Source organism: Apus apus, chromosome 1 (assembly GCF_020740795.1).
Source record: "Apus apus isolate bApuApu2 chromosome 1, bApuApu2.pri.cur, whole genome shotgun sequence".
Classification (NCBI taxonomy): Eukaryota; Metazoa; Chordata; class Aves; order Apodiformes; family Apodidae; genus Apus; species Apus apus.
Genome location: NC_067282.1, coordinates 134,072,755 through 134,094,601, shown reverse-complemented (window position 1 = coordinate 134,094,601; position 21,847 = coordinate 134,072,755). Strand labels below are relative to the sequence as shown.

General features: G+C 40.6%; 2 protein-coding genes across 8 annotated transcripts in view; one reads left to right on the top strand and one right to left on the bottom strand.

The window, feature by feature from the left end:
• Nucleotides 1-19,706, top strand: part of ATXN10 (ataxin 10) — a 237,685-nt gene extending 217,979 nt beyond the window's left edge. For 3 of the 6 annotated variants that reach the window (XR_007888691.1, XR_007888694.1, XR_007888693.1), the window contains 2 exons: nucleotides 11,888-12,025; nucleotides 13,895-14,905. The gene's annotated coding sequence lies outside the window, so the exon portion shown is untranslated. Of the gene's footprint in view, nucleotides 1-1,182; nucleotides 1,319-11,887; nucleotides 12,026-13,894; nucleotides 14,906-17,489 lie in introns of those variants that run through there. The other 3 variants (XR_007888692.1, XR_007888690.1, XR_007888688.1) reach the window with 3 other exon arrangements.
• The window catches only part of WNT7B (Wnt family member 7B), a 98,099-nt gene that overhangs the window by 24,913 nt on the left and 51,339 nt on the right, over nucleotides 1-21,847 (bottom strand). For both annotated transcript variants that reach the window (XM_051611556.1, XM_051611545.1), the window contains exon 2: nucleotides 16,462-16,688. In XM_051611556.1, coding sequence (XP_051467516.1) covers nucleotides 16,462-16,688 — 227 coding nt within the window. The remainder of the gene's footprint in view (nucleotides 1-16,461; nucleotides 16,689-21,847) is intronic.

Genomic DNA, 21,847 nt, shown 5'->3' with positions numbered 1-21,847 from the left:
ATCTTTTCAGCCCCCTCCTTTGTAGCAGCTTGTTTCCAGATCTGAACTTTGAAGCTGACCCCTATCTTTGCAATGGGCCAAACCAAAAGCCAGATCTGAACACCACTGAACTCTGGGAAAGTTCAAATCTATCGTTTGTGGTTCAGGTTGAGCTCTAATTAAAACAGACCAGTTAGAAAGGCAAATGTCTTAAAACCAAAACAAAACAAAAGTTTCACGTGAAAAGTCTCAGATTAGGCTATATGGGACCAAGCAGTGTTTTTGACTATCACATGATGTAATGTTCCTCTGGCTAACACAAACTGACAGCATGCACATGATGCTATATGAGATATTCCTTGCAGACACTTTGATTTAAACTTTGAGCAAGACACAATATCCACAGAAATACTTTACTGGGTGTAAAACCCATCAGCAGTCTTACCGCCGCCCAGATTTGAGGGCAGTCTGCTGCCTTTCAAATTCTCCATGCCCATCCCTAGTAGCACAGTAGTCCAGGGTCTTTTAAAAATCAGTGTCTTGCTGCCTTTGAGCAAAGATTATGACTCATTATGTCAGCAGTGTGTGGAATATTGCCACTAATCCCTGAAAACAAACAAGAAAGTGGCACTGCAGAAATGTTGGTTGTGTAAGAGGGCAGGGAAATCCCAGCTAACGCTCCTGCTAAGAGCTTCTGTTTATACTATAGTTAATAACTGAAATGTCTGTAATAAAGCAACATGGTTGATCTATGGACAAGGGAAAAGCAAACAAAAGGGAAGGGAATTTGTTTTCAGCATTACCAAACTGTCGAAGTAAAAGAAAATGGGAGACAGCAAGGACAAAAAGAAAGGGAAGGCAGGAAAATGTGTTCAAGCCCCATGGCTGGTGTCAGGATGTTACTGTGCAGCAGTAGCTGGAAAAACAGTGCCTTGGACAGGAAGATTTATGCAAAGAATCACAGCACACATACAGTGAGTGTACAGTAAGTAACCAGCAGATACTCTTCCTGTGGGCTTTGTTCTTCCTCTTTAATAGTACCCGTAAGTACTGACCATGTATGTATTTTGTCCTTGTGAAATTTGACCTTAGGGTCTTTGTGGACAACTGCCTAAAGTTTCCAAACTTCCTTCTTATGCAAACTGAGCTAATAATCTTACCTGGCCTATTCTGTTGAGATTTTTCAGTACTGTCTTTTCTTAGGCCTGGACTTACTTCCTAGAAGAACAAATCCCTCCATGACATTTCTGTCCTTTGCTTCCTGTTTGGATAAGAAGACCTTAACAGCAACCATTTTTGTCTGAGGATCCCAGAGTACTTCACAAATGTTTAAGTGGAGGTTAGTCCACATTAATTAAACCTTTCAATACCCCACTGAAATTAGTAATCTTTAGTCTCCAGGCAGCGAGGTATGAAGTGACTTGCCCAAGGCCACAACAGAGTCCAAGCCCCTTATCTCCTGATCCATAGTTAAACCATAAAATGATCATTCTGATATTGAAGTAGGAGCCACAGGGTATGTAAAAAATGATAGGAAGGAAATTGTGTGAGCTTCCTAAGTGTCCCTTTCCTCTCAGCTTGGACAAGGAGAAGGAAAAATTATTTTATCCATTCAGAATGAACACTTCTTGGGTTAAAGTATATGCAAACATTTTCACCCTTTGATCAGAGGAAATTTCTGTTCAGGTATTTCTTTACTGGTCAAGTTGTAATGAAAATAACAACCTTTCTAATTAATCATTCACTAGCAATATATTAAATTCTATTGACCACATCCTTTAACATATGCCAAAACAATAGAAAGCAGTATAACACACACCTATGCAAAGGACTGAGAGACTCACAATATTTTCTTCTGCCTCAATATTGTAATGTTCATGAAAGCAGCTTGCCAGGAACCTACATAATACTTTAGATTTTTCTTTAAAGCAAGTAGAATGCGAAAAGAGACCTACTTGTCTCCTACACTGGATAATGTATTGATTTACAGCAAGTCTAGCTGAAAGAATCACGTGGTCTTGGGACATTTGAGAAGTATGGCAGAAAATACAGGCTTATCAACTTGCACTAATCTTGCTTGGACTGTGGAATACCACAAGCGCTTAGGAATGAGAAGCAGTTAGAGAATAAAAACCACTTCACTGTTTAGGAAAGTTCACCACCTTTGCTATGAAGTTAATAAAATATTCCATGCCTTTTGCCTGGGATACTGGCGCTGGCAGTTTTCCAAAATATGGACTTAAACATCAAGATTATCCTTCAGAAATGGCTTGACCTCAACCTTCTTCCAGCTATCTAACTTTAATAGCCAGAACCAGCCCAAGGTAATGAAACAGCAACACACAGATACTCTGTGCTGATCACTTCTGCTTTCGGAGCCTGCTCATTCCCATCTGCCATTACTGATTTTTCCTGCTTCCATCCCATCTCTTTTTTTTTCCTTCTCCCTTTACATTCCTTTGTAGATTTGCTTGCTCTTTCCCACTTGCTCATGTCTCTCGCCAGGCAGTTGACAGGCTTCCATCATGGAGACTGAAAACATGCTCTGTATTAAATGTAACTGAATAGTATAACCAGCAGGTCCATGTTCCAAACACATTCAATTTATATCACAGCTGAGAATAAACAGCAGGGGAAGCAACTTGACGGGTTACTGGAGGCTGTGGCTACCCTTTCTTGTGGAACATGTCTCCGTCACTTGCTAAAAAGGTGCACCATCTGGTGGTAATTTTGGACTCCCACTTGTTCTTAAATTTCCAAATAGCAGTGGTAGAGTTATGCCTGTGGTTGCAGTATATCTGCTTGAGGGTAGGAAGGCTCTACAGAGGGATCTGAACAGGCTGGAGAAATGGGCCAAGGCCAATTGTATTATATTCAACAAGGCCAAGAGCTGGGTCTTGCAGTTGGGTCACAACCTCTCCATGCAACACTACAGGCTTGGGGAAGACTGACTGGAAAGCTGCCCAGCAGAGGAAGACCTGCAGGTGTTGGTCAACAGTCAGCTGAACATGAGCCAGCAGTGTGCCCAGGTGGCCAAGAAGGCCAACAGCATCCTGGTCTGTATCAGGAATAGTGTGGCCAGCAGGACTAGGGAAGTGATCTTGTCCCCATGTACTCGGCACCAGTGAGGCTGCACCTCAAATCCTGTGTTCAGTTTTGGACACCTCACTACAAGGACATTGAGGGGCTGATGCATGTCAAGAGAAGGGCAACGAAGCTGGTGAAGGGTCTGGAGAACAAGTCTTACAAAGACTGGCTGAGGGACCTGGGGTTGTTTAGCCTGGAGAAAAGGAGGCTGAGAGGAAATCTTAACACTCTCTACAACAACCTGAAACAAGTTTGTAGCAAAGTGGGGGCCAGTCTCTTCTCCCTAGTAACAAGTCATAGACAAGAGGAAATGGCCTCAGGTTGTGCCAGGGGAGGTTTAGATTGGATATTAGAAAAAGTATCTTCAGGGTTGTCAGGCACTGGAACAGGCTGCCCAGGGAAGCAGTTGAGTCATCATCCCTGAAGGTATATAAAAGACATGTAGATGTGGTGCTTAAGGACATGATTTAGTGGTGGACTTGGCAGTGCTAGGTTAATGGTTGTACTTGATGATCTTAAAGGTCTTTCCCAACAGAAACAACTCTATTATTCTATTATTTTGTTTGTTTGTTTGTTTTCCCAGTATCTGTCTGAAAGTCATCAACTAAGATAAATTATGCAGGTACTACTAGTGAGTGAGTAGTAGAATAAGTAGGACTTTAAATGAAGATCAAATTGCCATGTGTGCTATGTGGGGTAAGCAGGTATGACTTTATGAGAGGACCAGATGCTCCCCTGAGACATATACATGCGGAGGAGGAAAAATTTCACAGACAAACCAAAATTAGATATTAACATGCTTGATACCTAATTAGAGAGTCTAAGCTCCCAGGATCATCAACAGGAGACCTCCAGACAGTCATGCAGTCAAATTTAGGTCCAAATCACCCTCTGAAAGTGTTTCTCTCTCTTCTTTGACCATACAAGGAACACAGGCTGTCCAGGTTACTATTTTAGACATCTCATGCAAATGACTAGAGCTATGTGATGTAGAACTGGGCGAAAGGAAAGAACTGAGGAAGGGGCTTCCCATTTTTCTGCTTCTGTTGTCTGAGATCCTTTAGTTCAGCAATAGAGGCAGAAACCACTGCTACCTCTTGTGCTAATCCCCTCAGAAACTGCAAGGTTGCATCAACCCTGTCAGATGGGACAGTCAGTGGAGACCTATTCTGAACAGGATGGATGGAAACTTAGTCAGAGAGAAAATACATTTCCATGTTGTCATGAAGAAATGAGTGGACATCTATAAACAAATGATGATCCATGAGTAAACTTTTTTGGTTTATCAACTTGAATAGAGCTTTCCAGTCTACAGTAACTCAGTCAGTGTCTGTTGATCTAGGAGACTACTTAAGGAATCCTCAGTCATACAAGCCCACATTTTACACTGACACTGGTTAAGTCTTAGCAATTATCTTTCTGTCGCAGTCTCAGAAATCAGATGTCAACCCTTTGCAGTGGAGACAGCATTACAGATTGCAACAAATTGCACTTGTGTCTAGAAGTTGTCTCCTAGATCCACTTAAATCCTAATAATATAATAATAGAATCATAGAATGGTTTGTGTTGGAAGGGACCTTAAAGATCATCTAGTTCCAACCCCCCTGCATGGCCAGGGACACCTCCCACTAGACCAGATTGCTCAAAGCTCAACCTGGCCTTGAACACTTAAAGGGAGGCAGCATCCACAACTTCCCTGGACAACCTTCACAGTGAAGAATATCTTCTTAATGTCTAAGCTAAATCTACCCTCTTTCAGCTTAAAACCATTACTCCTTGTCCTATCACTACATGCTGTTGTAAAAAGTCTCTCCAGCTTTCCGATAGGCCCCATTTTTATAAGCCAAATCTGATCAAAACTGGATCAGTGCAAGTTTTTACTAGCTGAAGAACCCATTGTTAGCTCAATCTTCCATGCTGACTTTCCCTATGACTTCACTACTCAGCAAAACACTTGGGCATGCATTTAAAATGAAGCACTTGCAAATCCTCTTTTACTGTAATACAACTTCAAACTGAGGGTTTAAATTGAAGCACATATTGAGTCAAAAGAGCACGACTAAAGTTGTCAGCCAATTTGAATCCTAAGAGAACAGCTACCTCAGCACTCCCATGTTAGACATATTTTTTCAAGCCTCCGAATAATAGATGATATAGTCCTCTTCCTTGCTTGCTTTATTTCTTTCTTTTTGACTCATATCAGTAACAAGTTATGGACATATGATATTCAGCAAGAAATAAACTACAGTCACAGGTAATTTAATCCAATGCAAAAAAGCTAGGCACGATGCTCAGGAAGAAAATTTTATCAATTAGAAAATAAGATATTTGTCAGAAGTAATATTTTGGAATATGCCAGCCACTTCATTAGAAAAAGAAATTGCTCGTGACTAGAAGTAAGACAGCAAACTGCATGGATCAGTGATCTAAGCCAAAGGCTAAAACATTTGTTTGCAAACCAAAATGTACAGATTAAAAAAAAAAAAAAAGAAGAAGAAGCTGAGTTTTTGGTAGTGTCTGTAAATGCTTCTCTGTGCATTTCAAGCTTTTCAATTTAGAAACGTATGGTTTACCAAACAGAATGTATCCCAAAGAACAGAGGAGGAAAGGGAGGGATGCTGCTACACATGTCACTCTGAAGTCTAATGTTATGTTTAGCCTGTCCTGCTTGATGTAGAGGTTGAACTAGATGACCAAACCTATCATCTGTAATTCTAGGGAACAGATTTTGACAACATAGCTAACCGCAGTAGTAAAGCTCAAGGAATCTCCAAAGTCATTAGAACCCCAAGTTATTACAGGGTCACATTCCAGCAGGTCAGCTGCTGTCCCATGCTACCTGTTATCATACAGGAAGAACTTTCCTGGCAGTGGCAAGATTTGGCAGCACCTGCCTGTTTGGAAAGTTGTTCTGTACTTTAAAAATCCAATATTTTATAGTTGATTTCCATTTAACTAATCAGGTTTTAGCTGAGTCTGTGCTGTAAAATTCAGCTCCAGTTTGAACTTCAGCTTGTACCCAAAAGCCAGGAGCCTTCTCACTGGATGTAAAATCCTGGCTGTGGTGAAAGCAGTGGCAAAATTTGCACTTACTGCAGTAGGACCAGAATTTGGCCCCTGTCATTTTGGATTAAGCCCAGCACCACTTTAGTCAGCTTGAAGTGTTATTTGCCTTCCTTTTTCAAGTGTGCATTACATTGTAAGTCATTGACCAATAGGACTGGGACACTGAAAGTAACTAATTGAGTCAGCATGCTATGGATCATTTGTAGCCAGCAATTTTATTAGAAAGTGATGTAAAAAAAAAAAAAAAGTCACGTTACAGGAACATTCCTTACTTCCAAGTGCCTCACTTGAAATGGTAAATACCAAACTTCATGTTGCTATGCAAAGTCAGGCCTGTTGAGTCAAAATTTTGGTACAGTATTCAATTAAATAATAGCCTAGAATTTGCATCCTATCTTTTCCACAGGACCTCTGACTCATCCCAAGACAGACCAGAAAAGTAACATGGAAAATTTTCTCCTGAGTAGCTAAGGACAAAGCTAAAAGCAAGACAAAAGGAGGATTTTTGTTCTGCCCAGTGCTGAGCAGGAGATGGTCAGAGTTACAGGTCATTACATACTCTGCCTGTAAGGCCACATTATACGTAACAGTACCCTTTCCCATTACAGCTAATTACATATTTATTAGGATTATTGCAGAGTGCCAAAACCATAAGTACTCACCCCTCTCCAAAAAATGTTTCTTTTCCACATCAACATGTAAGTGAAGCTCTTCCATTTAATAAAAACCAGTTCCACTTAGTTTTGAACCACTGAGGCAAAGCATTGAACTGCATCGCCATGTCAGGTCATTGTTTTTTTCAGAGCAAAATGGGTTTTTGTTAACCTGAGGTTTGAGGTCACACAAAGGCAGTGTGATGTGATGTCTCAAATCAAGCTGTGGGATGTGATGTGGAATCATATAGCTTGGAATACACGTGGGAGCATGTGAGGCAGAGCTCATGAGACAGAGACACTTGAGTCACCCCAGTTACCATTTCCTGCATCAATTTACATCAACGCACTTTATTAAAATTAAGTGCACTAACAAACCAAAATGGAGTTGGTCAAAGTCAGTAAGATCAGTGTATTTTAGTTTGAAAATGTCTACAGAAAAACATCTGTTCCAAGAAAACACTGATTTTGAAACTTAAAGACAGAATGAGACAAAAATCAAAAAAGTTAACACTTCCCTCAGAGTAGAAATTCCAGATGTCACTCAGGTCAACATCGATCGTTTCACATCCAGGCACGCAGAGTTCATGAAGTAATTGTATTAACATATTAATACTATGTTTAGAATAAGGATGCCTGCTTTTTAAAGCAAACCTGCTGCCAAAAAAGGTAAATATTTAAATGGCAACAATAATGTTCTAATTTAAGATTACTTGCTTTTTTCTTAAAAGTCATGACCTTTGAGGTAAAAGAAAATACCATTGAGCTAGGCAGTAGTACCTTATAAAAAGACAGGGGAGTAGAGAATGTAAACTGGGAAATACACATTTTTTTCTACTCATGGTTGGGAATTATTATATGCTACAGATTATATAAGCTAGCCATTTCTTGTATAGGGAGACAAAAATAGATAGAGATGATAAAATTAAGTTGGCAAAGCAACATTTTTTTCTAGTAAAGTCCAACAAAACTGTCAACTCATAATTTACAGTTGTTACTGTCCATTCATATTCATCTTTTTGTCTATAATTTGTAACTTGTTTTGAAAATATTAATTTAACCTTGCTGGATTATTATGAGGCTCTGGCATCTAAAGAAATTTTTAAAGCACAGAGAAATAATCACCCACAAATTTTCAAATTGATTCACTAAGCTGGAAATCCTCCATCCTCTCAAAATAGGATGTTTCTTTAATATGACTGTACTTAGAATAGAAAGACATTTTTATTTTTCTAAAAACCTCCAAGTGACACAAACCTACTAAAATGAAGAAGAGTATGAACCTACAACTCTCACAATAGGCTGTCTCCTCAGTTAAAATAACATAAATTCTTAGCACAGTAGTTGTTTCATAACTTTTTTAGCAATCCTTCCCAACCTCAGCTGCTGCCAGCTGGGAGGTTTATTTTCTTATTCTGGTTTGGGTTACTGTCTTGCTTTGCTACTTGTGAAAGTAGAAAGCTTATCCACCCTTGTACAGTCAGAAAATATTAACTATTTGAATCAGCTCCTTAATTTCCTCCAAAGTTGACAATGCAAACTAAAATAGCTCTCTCACTTGCTTTGCCTTGTAACTAGTAGATTTTCACAGCTTTCCCCCCCCAGTGTTTAAATTTCTATCAAAAAGAATTGCACTGGAAAAACTGTGTTCACATGGCAGCTTCCATGTCCTGTAGCACTTACCTTACTGCCTGTAGCATAACTAGCAGAAGTGTGTGGGTGTTTAGGTGGAATAGCCCAGCTCTGTTCCTGCACGGCCTTTCTACCTCTGTGAGACAGCCACTGACACAGCTGAAATCCTTCTGCAATAATATATACCTAATAAGCTAGAACAAATACACTAGATATCCTTAAGGTTAAGGATATTTTTGTTTCTACTTCCAGCAACAACACGTCAGATGCAAAAGAAATGCACTGTTTGAGACATTTTAAGACAAGACTTTGCAATGAATGTTTGCAGTCAGATAAATCTTTCCTGCAAAACAAGCACACATCCTCAGATTTGGGTGTTTTTTTCCTCATTACTAACTGCCTCTGCCTGCCTGTCAGTTACCCAGCTGACATGGATTGGGGAAGGGGGGTGTCATTCACTATGTGAGTCTTGGTTGTAATTTTTTTATTTAATTCAGCTTAACAGTGAGAAAACTCTCTCTTTAAATAGACAAGAATTATACATCTTTTTATATACCACTGTGCTTCTATTAAAAACTATCCTTGCATAAGCCACAGCTCACTAAATTTGCCATGGCATTTATAGCATCTACTAGTTTAACTGAGTCATACTTGCAAATGCAATGGCTCCACATGGCATTTCATGAAGTGGACATCAGCAGTCACTCCAAGGTAACCATGTAAGTAATAAAGACCTGGTTTGTATTGGTCCTGTGCAGTCTTCTGGAACTCACAGACAGTCTCAGTAAGGATTTCAGCTGATTTAATGTATCCTGTGCACCCCTCTCTTGGCATCCCAGGCAGCCTGCTGCACTAGGAGTTGAAAGCTGATGCCAGTTCCCTGAGAAGCCACCTCTCACATTGAGATGTTTTTTTACCATATCCTAGCACCAATGTAGACATCCAGTTTAAGTTACTGAAAAGAACTTTCTTTCTGACCAGTTACTTGAATGCTCAAAGGACATTGTTTTCTGGGACCATGCTATATGAAAACAACAAAAAAAGCCAAACAGATTTTTTTCCATGTTAGGTCCAAAAGCCACTGTACAATTGAGGTTCCTGATAACTGACAAATGCCTAAACCAATCATAGCACCTACTGCTATGACAAAGATAATTGCTGCCTGTCTGTCGATGAAGTGTGTACCCTGCTCTGTATCATATTTAAAATAATCTAATTCCAACTCATTTTCTCCCTCCAAATTGTTTCCAGCTGTATGATTCCTTTCTTTCCCCCATATTATTTTTATTGGATACAATGCAAGTCAGTAAAGATAGATTTTCCCATAATAAATACACAGATGTTGGAATAATAAACATCCAGTCAACCTGATACATTAATATTTCTAAGCATTAATAAATACATAACTAACAACACAAATAAATTTAAAAAGTGGAAAATGATAACATAAAGTAGCACAGCAAGAAATGGCAGAAGGAAAGAAGGGCAAAAAATGAGATGGAAATGTACTTACTTTAGGCAAACTATCTGGATTCATTTATGGTTCTCCTCATTGATCTGCTGATAGCATTTAAGCACAAGTATGGTTGTAACGCATTCCTAAGAAGGCTGCCTGTCTTCACGTATTGGAAGTTTTCTGCTCATACTGAAAAGTGAAGCTTTCCAAGTTGGCCAACTCATACCATACTAGACACTACTGTGCTAGATTAATGTCTCTGCTCAGACGTGAATTTCCATTTTTGGAGAATAATGAGCCTCCCTACTCCTCCCATTTTTGGTAGGAAGTTTTTCTGTACTTTTGGCATCTCGGTTAAACCACCATCATAGCCCAGAATAAAAACGACTGGATTCATATGGGAGTCTGAATCCAAATTTAATTAAGCCTATATATGGCCTGAACCAAGAATAATTTACTGACTGACACCCCCTCAGCATGTATGATAAGATGCCAACCAGTTGCCTGTGACACCATCACTTACATACCTTTCATGCTCAATTTCCATGTTCTTTCAGGCCTGCAGCTAAAATGTTGGGATCCAATGTGGACTTAGTTACCTGCTTCCAGCACAAATACAGAAAGAATCACTTTTTTTATTAGTATCTTTCCATCAGAAAATGTTCCACTCCCTTTCTGAGTCCTTTGTTTGAAATTATGCTGTCTTCTTAGAGGTTTATGTGCGCACGTGTATGAGTGTGTGCTTGTATATCACCATGACATTCAATTTTATTTTCTGATTGGGTTTCTCAAAAAAAACTTGCAGTATTCTTCACCTACAAGTTAATAAAATCCATGCACAAATTGTGCTGGTATTAAAACTGTGATTTTTTTTCTCCCATCCCTCTCCCTTTCTGCCTGGAGAGTGGGTCGAAAGTTGAGCAAATGTGTGGTGACAGGAACCTTCTTAAGATGTTGTTCTCCTAAACCTCACACAGAAAGCAGGGCTTGAACCTTTCTTCAGATGCATCTTTTCAACATGCCAGAAAACTACAGGTCAATGCAAAAGGTCAGAGATTTTTATTATTATTTTTTTAACGTCAGAACTCCCTTGGTTTTTTCTATTTATTGATTCTTCCCTGTCAGGTGCCCACTTCAATGATTTGCCAAATGGCCATATCAATGACACAGACAAAGGAATACTACTAAATCATTATCATTTTCCACGTCATGAGCCTGACAAAGAAGACATCTATGGATTATTTTTGATATCTTAACAGCTGTATTTTTCCAGACACCTCATTTTCACCCTGGATTTAGCACTGGGAAGAGCAGTCTGTTTATAAGCACTTCAATTTGGAGAGTTCTGGTGGAAATGGTCAATGCATAAATAATTAGCCAGAATATTCCACTGTCAAGGAACAAAAGGAAGATTCACTTCCATTGTGGCCTTTGACACTATATTTCAGAGGCTGCACTGCTTACTTTTTTGCATGGAGTTATTTGGTTCCAACTTGTTAATGATCTGTAGCTTTTAGAGGTACCTGCATGATAGATTGCTCCAACCATCACTTGGGGGAATTTGTATCAATAACCTGATGGAACCAGAGCTTTACTCTTACAGATCAGGGTCCTTGGATTCAAAACACTTTCAACAATGGTTATCAATCATAACAGTTGACATATCACTAACCAATTAATTTTTAATCCATTTGTTAAAGAGGTAATCTTTGAAGAGGTAACTTGTTAAAGATTCTTATAGCAGAGGAATTAGTGGAGAGTTCAAAAGATTATTTTATGTGAGAAGCTGGCATGAAAACTGGGGATGAGTGTAGGAAGGTGACAAATACATGCACAGGGACAGGGTGAGTAAAATTACTTTTCTGTGGGAATGTGTGACTGTGGAGAAGTTCCCAGCTATAAATATACCCAAAAAACCTATACACAGTGTTTGGCTAATTCATCCCACACTACCTTCTTTGTCCATGCTACTAATTTGGATCTCTCCATCACTTTTTATCTCTGGCTGCCACAGATTTTTAACATCAACAGGAATGCTCCATCACAGGAATGCTCCATCCTACCAGATGTCTGCTGGAAGTACAACACAGCAGAAAGGGGGCAATCCAAGAGGTTCCTAGAATGTATGGAAGATAACTTCTTGCTACAGCTGGTAAGTGAACCTACCAGGGGTAGTGCTATGCTGGACCTACTGTTCATGAACAGGGAAGGGCTGGTGGAAGATGAAGTGGTTGGAGGTCATCTTGGGCATAATGACCATGATATGATAGAAATTTCAATCTGTGGTGAAGTTAGAAGGGTTGTTAGCAAAACCTCGACTTTGGACTTCCAGAGGGCTGACTTTGGTCTCTTCAGGACACTGGCTGGGAGAGTCCCTTGGGAAGCAGCCCTCAAAACGAAAGAAGCCCAGGAAGGCTGGGCTTACTTTAAAAATGAAATTATGAAGGCACAGGGGCAGGCTTCCCTGTGTGCTGAAAAAGGAGCCAGCGGGGAAGAAGACCAGCCTGGTTGAGCAGGGAACTGTTACAAGAACTCAAAAATAAAAAAGAGTGTATCAACTTCGGAAAAAGGGGCAAGTGAATCAGGAAGTATTTAAGAATATTGTAAGGGCATGTGGAAAGAGAGTTAGAGATGCTAGAACTTAATCTGGCCATCACTGTAAAGATAATAAAAAATGCTTTTATAAATACATCAAAACCAAAAGGAGGGTCAGGGAAAATCTTCATTCCTTATAAGATAAGGGGGGGATACTGAGGTGCGGGAGTGGGTCCAGAGGAGAGCAATGAGGTTGGTGGAAGGACTAGAGGAAAAGTCTTATGAACAGAGGCTGGGGGATCTGAGGATGTTTAGCCTGGAGAAGAGGAGGCTCAGGAGGGACTTTATCACTCCCTACAACTACCGGAAGGGAGGCTGTAGTCAGCTGGGGACTGGGCTCTTTTTCCAGGCAACTAGTGATAGTACGAGAGGGCATGGTCTGAAGCTGCACCAGGGGAGGTTTAGGTTGGATATTAGGAAGCACTTCCTCACAGAGAGGGTGATTAGACATTGGAAGTGGTGGAGGCACCATCCCTGGATGTGTTCAAGAAAAGGCTGGATGTGGCACTTAGTGCCATGGTCTAGCTAGTGTGGTGGTGTTGGTCATAGGCTGGACTTGATGATCTTAAAGATCTTTTCCAGCCTTGGTGATTCTGTGTTTCTGTGATTTCTACAGTTGTTATTCTGTCCTCTGTCTTTAATACAGATTCCCATGTACTATATAGGTGGTACAGCCCTCTTTCACTGAAGTACCTCTTGAAAAATATAGCTCAGCACCAATCCAGCTTAGCTAACTCACCGAGGATTCACCTGGCATAGTAGGATTCCCAGAAGTCATGAGGGTGGACATTTGCTCCTGCTCCATGCCTTTTGGCTGCTGCTTGGTTGCAATGGGAAGACAGGCACAGCTGGAGCACAGTGGTGGCAACAGATGCACTGATGTTGGGGAAACCTAATGTTGGGGAAAACTAATGTTGGGTTTGAGTCTGGGGTTTTGCTTTGAATTTGAAGGGAAGGAATGTTGCTTCAGGATATGAATTAGAATAACACTAAATCTGCACTTGTCAGTGTTTGTGGTAGAGCTTTGGTCCAGTGAATAAAGAGTAGGTCCTCTCTTTCCTGTACAGTTAGAGAGCAATTAATATCACACCATTATAACTTACCCTCACCTCCATATGACCTGAACAATTTGCCTTGATTGTTCATGTCCCTAAGTGATTCTGGGAAAAAGCTAGATGAGCTTTCATTTGGGATGAAATATTTAAAACTTTTTAGTCTTAATCCTTTCTTCAGTCTGCTTTGGCAGAACCAAATGTCTGGTTAAGCATTTCTCTATGTGCCCAACATGGATGTTTTGTTACACATGTGAATATTTAAGCTTACAAGAATTTTGTACCTTTAAGTACTTCTTTTTTTTTTTTTTTTTTTAGCTTTTTCCCCTCACTAGTGTAATAACACCACTTCCTAAACCGTGTTCTTTTCCTAGATACTGACCACATCATCTCTGGGTGCTACTCCACTAATAAAAGAAATAAAGATGTGGATTATAGAATCCTTTATAGATCTGCATGGAACTCATCTGGCTCAGCTGGTAGGGGTCACGTAAACCTTCTCCATCCGTTACAGTTTGTGTGGTTTCACACCCAACAAATGTCAAAGCAGAACTCAGCTGCAACTGCCAAGTTTCTTCTGTGTTTGGGCTAAACCATAAAGAACCCACCGAATTCCACATCAGTCATTTTAGAGTTGAAAGAAGCCACCCAGGTTCAGAGAGGAGGTAAAAAAATCTGATGAACGTTTTGGCAAATACTACCTGAACAGTGGCTGAAAAAACCCCTGGATTTTTCAAACTTTGTATTGTCTGACCAACCTGATAGCTGGTCCACCCTGATGCAAATCTTTGTTCTCTGTAGCTCTTATTTTGTACAGGAACATTGAGAATGAAAGTACAGGCATGACTTTTAGTCCTCTAGGCATTTGGACTGTGCTCACTTGCAAGGTTTCTGAGGATGAAAGGCATCTCTCAGTGGTGAAGAGGATTAATACTCATGAGTAGAAAGACAGAGCTGTTGAGGTGTTAGAAAATTCCTAGCTTGAAGAAGAAAGCAGGAGTGATGAAAGCCTTTTCGTGAGGAAGCTTAGTGATGACTCCAACTTTGGTACAACTCTCCAGAGTGTGCCTCTTCAAGGACGTAAGTAATCTCTCAGAAATTAAGAGGACTTATTTGTATAAGGGTCAGAGCATGCCTGCAAGCTTTGGCAGATCATGACAGCGTGAAGAAGTGAAACAATAGCACGTTTTTCAGCTGTGTATTTTCTGGCATCAATATAATTTTGAACATCAATTTAGAGAAAAACCAAAGGGAGATCAACTAAGGAGGACTAGACTTGTGCTTCTAATAGTCAAGACAAGTGACTAGATACATTTCTGGTTCATATAGAGTTGAAGGTAAAAGTCAAATGTTAGGGTATTTCCTGTATATGGTGTCTTGAGGATTTTTAGTGCCTTCTACTTACATTCTTTTTAAGAAACAAAAGTTAGGCAAGAAGTATTATCTAAACAGAAATATCTTAGCACAAATGTAGGAAGAGACACCAATAAGCAAATTCCTCACCACAAGCTTTTCTGCATCAAACCAAAGTTCTACCAATTTATTTTTCTAAAGCTCAAAAAGTTGAGACTTTTCTTTTGTCATTAATTTTGTTTGCTGTGACTTTAATTTTAGCTCTCTCCACTTCTGTGTGTGGAGTAATGCTCACAGGATGTGACAGAGTCTCTGTGGGTGTAAGACAGTTCCCCTGATGGCAATGGATTTATTCAATTACACTTTACCACTAAGCCAGTGTGCCCTTCAAAAGCCCAGACCTCAGCCAGACTCGCAGACTTGGATGTTCTTTGAAAAAATACTCAGTTCCATCACTGATTTAAGCATACCTTAGCTTTTGGCATCCTTTTCACAAAGGTGTTGGGAAAAAACCCCAAAGCCTTGTTCTTGAGTAACAACCAAAGCACCAGTAATTTCTGTTTTGCACAGATGGGATCAAATGTTATGCCTGTTTTTCACACAGTTTTGATGAGAACTTATATTTGGTTACACTGAGCTGTGTGGGAGGCACAAAACTCATCCAAACCATTGAACTCAAGAAAGACATGTCATGCAAAGAAGAATCAGACATAAGAACAGGCTACAACCTCCTGAGTAGCTGAACGGCCTCTGTGAGAGCCACACACCACAAAGTATTCTACCAACACTGAGCAGCAGACAGATGAAGGATGGTAAGAGGGCAGCCCTTGGAAGAAAGAGGAAAGGTCAGGAATAGGCTAAGGATATTCAGCTGGGTGATGAGGAAAATAATGATCTCAGTTCTGGAAAAAATTTGCATAATCTCCCCTATGAAATAGTATCAGACATAGGGTAAGTGGAAAGTGATTAATTTAACTTCTGCCAGGTAGCAATTTCTCAGGCCAAGATTCTGTTTTATTTTCTTTGAATAGGCTTCCTGCCTCAAATCACTTGCAGTATTTTCTTTACAATATGATAGCAACACTTAAATGGGTATGTGTCACTGCCATATGTTGGAAGGCCAATGTCGTATGCACTGTACTTCCATCAGTTAATTGGGACTCTCCCATTACTTAAGTTTTTGGGAAGTCTGCAGAGATTTTTTTGGAGCTGATTTTAGTTCCTTTTTGATTGGTCATAATATGCACCATGGTTATCATGGCAAGTTCTAAAAAGATGAGACAGTTAGAAATATTTTTCCACAGGGTGTGATGACTGCATCCTTGGATGAGGGCATCTCCATTATTCCTGAGTATGAAGCTGCACAGATAGGAATGACTTCCTCTAGAGATCACTAGAGATCTCCTGTCTCTTGCCGGTTACTTTTGAGTGAGCACAAACATACAGACCACAGTTTTGGGAGCATTGCTCTTCAACTCCAGCAGACAAATATCAGACGGATATAACCATTTGCAGGACGGCAGTGAGAAAGCTCCAAGTGAAACAGCCCCAACATGTCACTTCACCACCATATTAGAGACACCCTTACCTACTCGAAGCTCTTGTCCAAAGACTGTTTTCTCTCCCAGTGCAGAGCAGTTCCACCTCCCGTACCGAAACTGGTACTGGCACTCATTGATTCCCATTTGCGCCCCTTCCCCAATCACAATGATGGCATCAGGGCGGCTCTGGCAGATCGCTCGCTGCCGAGGGGCCAGGCCTGGGATTTTGTTGCAGATTATATTAGCTCCTAAAGCCACCACGGATGACAAAGCTCTGAAGGAAAAAAAAAAGAAAAAAAAAAGAAAAAAAAAAAAGAAAGAAAGAAAAGAAAAAAAGCAGAAAGACACATTATAACCAAATTGAGGCCGTGCGATTCCTTTTGCTGTGTGCTGCCATGTGACAGGCAAGGTGCAGGGCAAAAGGGGAAGGCTTGGAAGCTGTGTTATGCAGACTTATCCCAGCCTCTCTGGTCTGGCAAATTAGGTTGGAAATCTGGCAGTAATTCCTGATCTGATTTGTGCCAGAAACAACAAACTATCAGAATTTTTGCACTTTTGCTTCAAGTCCTACAAGCAGCCATCAGCTGATGAGAGGTAAAAATCAAGGCATATTTGAAAGCAAAAAATTGTGATAATTGATTGTCCAAGAATCTTTGGAGTCCATGCCTGCTTTGAATGACCTTCACAGATTCAGACTCAGTGTTTTAGTTACTACAGGCATTTCATCCATCCCTCATTTGAAACCGTCGAGCACAATTTAGAGAAAGACTTCATGCTACCAACCCTCTTGCCTGTTTTTACACTCAGAGTATTCAGTGATTAATGGAAGTTCACGAGCATAACTGTGCTTTCAGACCTGGCAAATATCATGGAGCACATATGAGTGATCCTTAATATGTGCCATCCAGACTAGAAACATTTGTAGTTCTCATTCTTCAATAATATATTCAGAATATATTATCAAGTTTGCATATAGCTTGCACCTGCCATATGTTTTCACTTTAGTGCATTTATTTTTCATTTTTCAGCTCACTTTTCAACATCTTTACATGCTCATTTTTCAACATCTTCACAGGCTACCTTTTCAGTGGCAGTATTTTGAAAAACAAGACAACATGAGTAGACATTCGGTGTGATGACACAGGTTGCATCGACTGAGTTATGAGCCAGGCCCATGTCGGGATGCTTCAAACAGTTCTGAACAAGTCAGCAGGAGCAAAGGAAACACTATAGTTGCATTAGCAAAACAAGCCTTTCTCAGTATGGTATAATGGACCCTGAGACACTCAACCAAAGCCTGGAAAAGCCCCTGCCATGCTACTCTGCTGTCTGTCTCACTCCTCGACTGGCAAACCAGGGGAAGTATGCCTGCAAGGCAGTATCATTTCCACAAACCCTTTCCCCTCTAGCTTGTCCCAGCCTGGTATTGGATCATACAGGTGATTTCATTTTCCCACCAAATGCTGTTGTTTACTGCCTCTGTAATGTAAAGATCCTTGCCCATATCATGCTGCAGCACCTTGGGTTTAAGTGGAGTTTCATAGTGGCAGAAATCACCATATATAGGTTAGTAACAGGATACAGACTAACTTCCCCATTACCTTCCTCTCCATCTTGAACATTGACTGTTCTGATTTGGTGGGTTTATTTGGTAGCGGGGGAAGGGCCACAGGGGTGGCTCAGGTAAGAAGCTGAGAAGCTCCCCCTGCTCCAAACCCAGCCAAGGAGCCATTAGAGGGACAGTAGATGCACTTCTGCCATTAACATACGAAAGACATGAGACCTGAGCAGAGGAGAGTGGTGGTGGTGGTTGGTGAGGAAGAAGGGGGAAGAAGATGCCCAAGCAGAAGTTTCCCTGCAACCCATGGCAAGATGGCAGCTGTCCCCCTGAACTCACGGAGGAATGTGGTGGAACATTCCTGAAGGTGCCAGGAGGGGTGGACTTGGATGTTGTGGCCAGAGGATTTGCTGCCAGTGGACTCTGATTGTGCAGCTGTGGACGACCCCAGGGCCAGGGGAGGTGGCTGTTCCCGAAGCAGCCCCTGACTCTGTGGGAAGCCCAGGCTGGAGCAGCTCCGGACCTCGTGGGAAGGACTCATGAAGGAGAGGTTGGTGGAGGACTCTCTGCCATGGGAGGGACCCCGTGGGGAAGCAGGGCAGGACTGTAAGGAATCCTTCTTCCTGAGGAGGAAGGAGCAGCAAGAAACACCAGCCTGTGAAGTGACTCTAAACCCCATCCCCTGTCCCCCTGTGCCGCTGGGGGGAAGGAGGGAGAGAAACTAGGAACAAGGGGATTTGGGCCCGGGTAGAAGGGAGGGGTGGGGTAACATACGCAAGCCCTGCTCTGTGTGTGTCTGTGTCCTGGGTGTGTGTGATTAGTGTGAAATTAAATTGTTATTTTTCACCAAGTTGAGTCTGTTTTGCCTGGGACCTTAATCAGTGAAGAACCCTCCTTGTCCCTTGTCTCAACCCAGGAGCTTTGTCCTCCTCATCTCAGAGAGTGTGTGAGGGTGGGAGTTGAGTGAGCAGCCATGGGGCTGTTCCTTTGTTGTCGTGTTAGGCCCAATCCACAACACTGACTTAAGTTTTCTGGATGTTAAAAACTTCCCACTGGAAATGCTCCTTCTGGAAAATGCTGACTAAACAAAATTGAAGAATTTTATAGGAATTTATCAGCTTCATCACAAAGGTTACTGCAAAATTACAGAAATGTTGTATTTCAATGAAATCAGAGTGTTTCATTATGCCATTTCAATAACCTACAGTAAAGCCAGAGCAAAAAGGGTGAAATGGAGAACTCTTTCCTGGCCAAAATAAAATATTGCTTTTACTGTGGAATGGAAATTCCATGATGATTCACTCTGCCTTTAATAGGTATTTGTGCATCTTTTCCAAAGTTAACAATCCATGAGAAACTCGCCAATTGTGTTTTTTTATTTATGGCTTGGGGGTAGGGGGTTATAGATACAGAGACAAGGTATTGCAAACACAGAGCATGCATGCCATGTGGTACTACCTATTAAACAAAAATAAGAACAAAATGTAGTTGCAGCTCTGACCACTCACAGTGTTTAGAGCAGGAGTGATCAGATCTGCAGCTTTGATTCATATTCTTCTGGGCACTGCAGGTTTTGAGCTGTTTTTCTTCTGACCCACCTCTGCTTAAATAACTGCATAACATTTAAATTATGATGTCCATAAATCAGGACTTTGCAAGATATATGATAAACTTAAAAAAATAATAATTATGAGTTTGATACAGAGATACACTGATACATTGTCTGACCTTTACAGTTACACTTTATATATAAGCTTATTGATTCAAAAGTTAATTAAAATCACCAGGAAAAGTATCAATATTTAAATTTTTAAAAATCAGGCACTTCTCAAGACTGAAGAGTAATAGTCTTGTTTTCTTTTATAGCTTAAAGAGCTTCTATCTCTCTGGCTTTTCACATCAAGCAGGATACGTATTCTTAAAATATTGCAGTAATTAAAAAATAAATAGAATTATTTTTCCTTTATAGCTAAGGTATTTTATTCAGCAAGATGCACTCTTTGATGACTCTAAAATGCCAGGAACCTTTCCCAAGTCCTGTCAGGATCCAGGTCTGGCCCTTTCATGGTTTTAAAGGTATGACACGGGAAAGGCCTCTAGTAAGGAGTAAATAACTGGAAGATGCTGAGGGGAGAGGGGACTCTGCCTTTACAGTTTAGTCCATGGCTCTTCTCTCCTAGGGAGGCTGAAGGGAACCCAGGTCAGCTACTTGCTCTCTGCCAGGATGCACAGACAACAGGTCAGCTGAGGAAAGGGAGAATTTCTCCAGCCATTCTTCAAAGCAGAGCAACAGCCAGGGCTCCCTGGCAGCACCACCTGCTGGCTCAGCACATGCTGGGGTTCTCCAGTTGCCTCTTGGGCTGTGCCCCATCATTACCTCATCCCTTCCACCTGGCTTTTTCCCCTCATTCTCTGGGACAGAGCAGGTGCCCAACACCTGCAAGACCTGCAAGATCATCCTGCAAGACCTCCATGTCCAGTAACCCATTTCCATTGTATCAGAAGCTGCTTCAGACACTGATGCCTCTAGGAAAACCTAATCCTGAAAGAATATGGGGTTGGGTCCTAAGAAACAGATGTGCACAAGCATTCAAAATTTAAGCTGAGGCCACATGGCTAACTTACTGATAAAATATATATATGCACAGTATTTGTATATGATACAGATATTTTATTAAAATAATAATAAAAAATACTAATAAAAGCAATGAGATACCTTTCTGACATAATTTTTTCAAGTTCTGAGCCTCCAGTTTCCACTAACTATTATCTCAAGTGGAACAGAAAAAACTTATGACTTTCAAAACAAAGGAAAGCAAGAAAGAGTTGGCTGCAGTGTTTACACCACGTATAATTTTGAGTTTAGTTGCCTCCTCCATACACATGGTTACTGTCTCATAATTAAGTTGAAGAGTATTCTTTGGTCTCCCATTGTTTTTGGAGCAGGCCTTGGTTGAAGTATTTTAATACAGTGGGTCAGTTTATTCATCCAGAAAATAAGCATGATCATATCTGCCTCAGAAGGTATTGTGAGGATATCATAATTATTATGTTTTTGTCAAATGCTTCAAGAAATTCCTCATTTAAGTAATTAAACTGCAATTACTTGGGTCTTAGGAGGTCTTAGGTTTTTTTATTATTACTTCCAAGGACTTCCCCCTCTCTGTCCTGAACTTACCAGCATATTCCCTCAGACTTGTTTAGCCTACTTTTAAATTGTTACTGTAATTTCAGTGCCAAAAGAAATGCTGAATCATGAAACTGTGGTTTTGGAAAACTTTATTTATATTAAAGAAATGCACCCAACAGCATTTCAAGCTTCCTCTCCACTATTTCTTGTGGCATCCCTCAGTTTGTTCATCCATCACACATTCAGGAGGATTGTGCCACGCTCCTGCCCCTTGGCAGGTTGAAGGCTATGTTTTCTTTTTCCTTGATGAAGAACATTTCACTTTATAATTGTCAAAGGAAGATGCCCACACTACATTTTGGTATCTTCTCCCATCTAATCCTTCATTGCCATGCAAACTTCCTTGATTCTTATCAGAAGGAAATCCTGAGTGCAGAGTTTTTTTAAGATTTCTGGTGTAGTTTACGGTACTTCTAACCATCCTGCACCACAACAGCCCATGCACACCCCAGAGTTCCTGACAAGGAATAATGTCACATTTCCTAAGCAATTAATGGTAGTCGCTGGCATATGGAGTCCACTTTTCTTCACCACTTAGTCATTAATCCAAGGGAAACACCAGTACTGAAACTCAGCAATAGTTATAAATAGAGTTATATCCAAATAAAATAAAATTTAAAAAACCCAAACCAAACAACAAAAAATAAAAAACCCAACCAAACAAAACAACAAATAAACAAAAAAA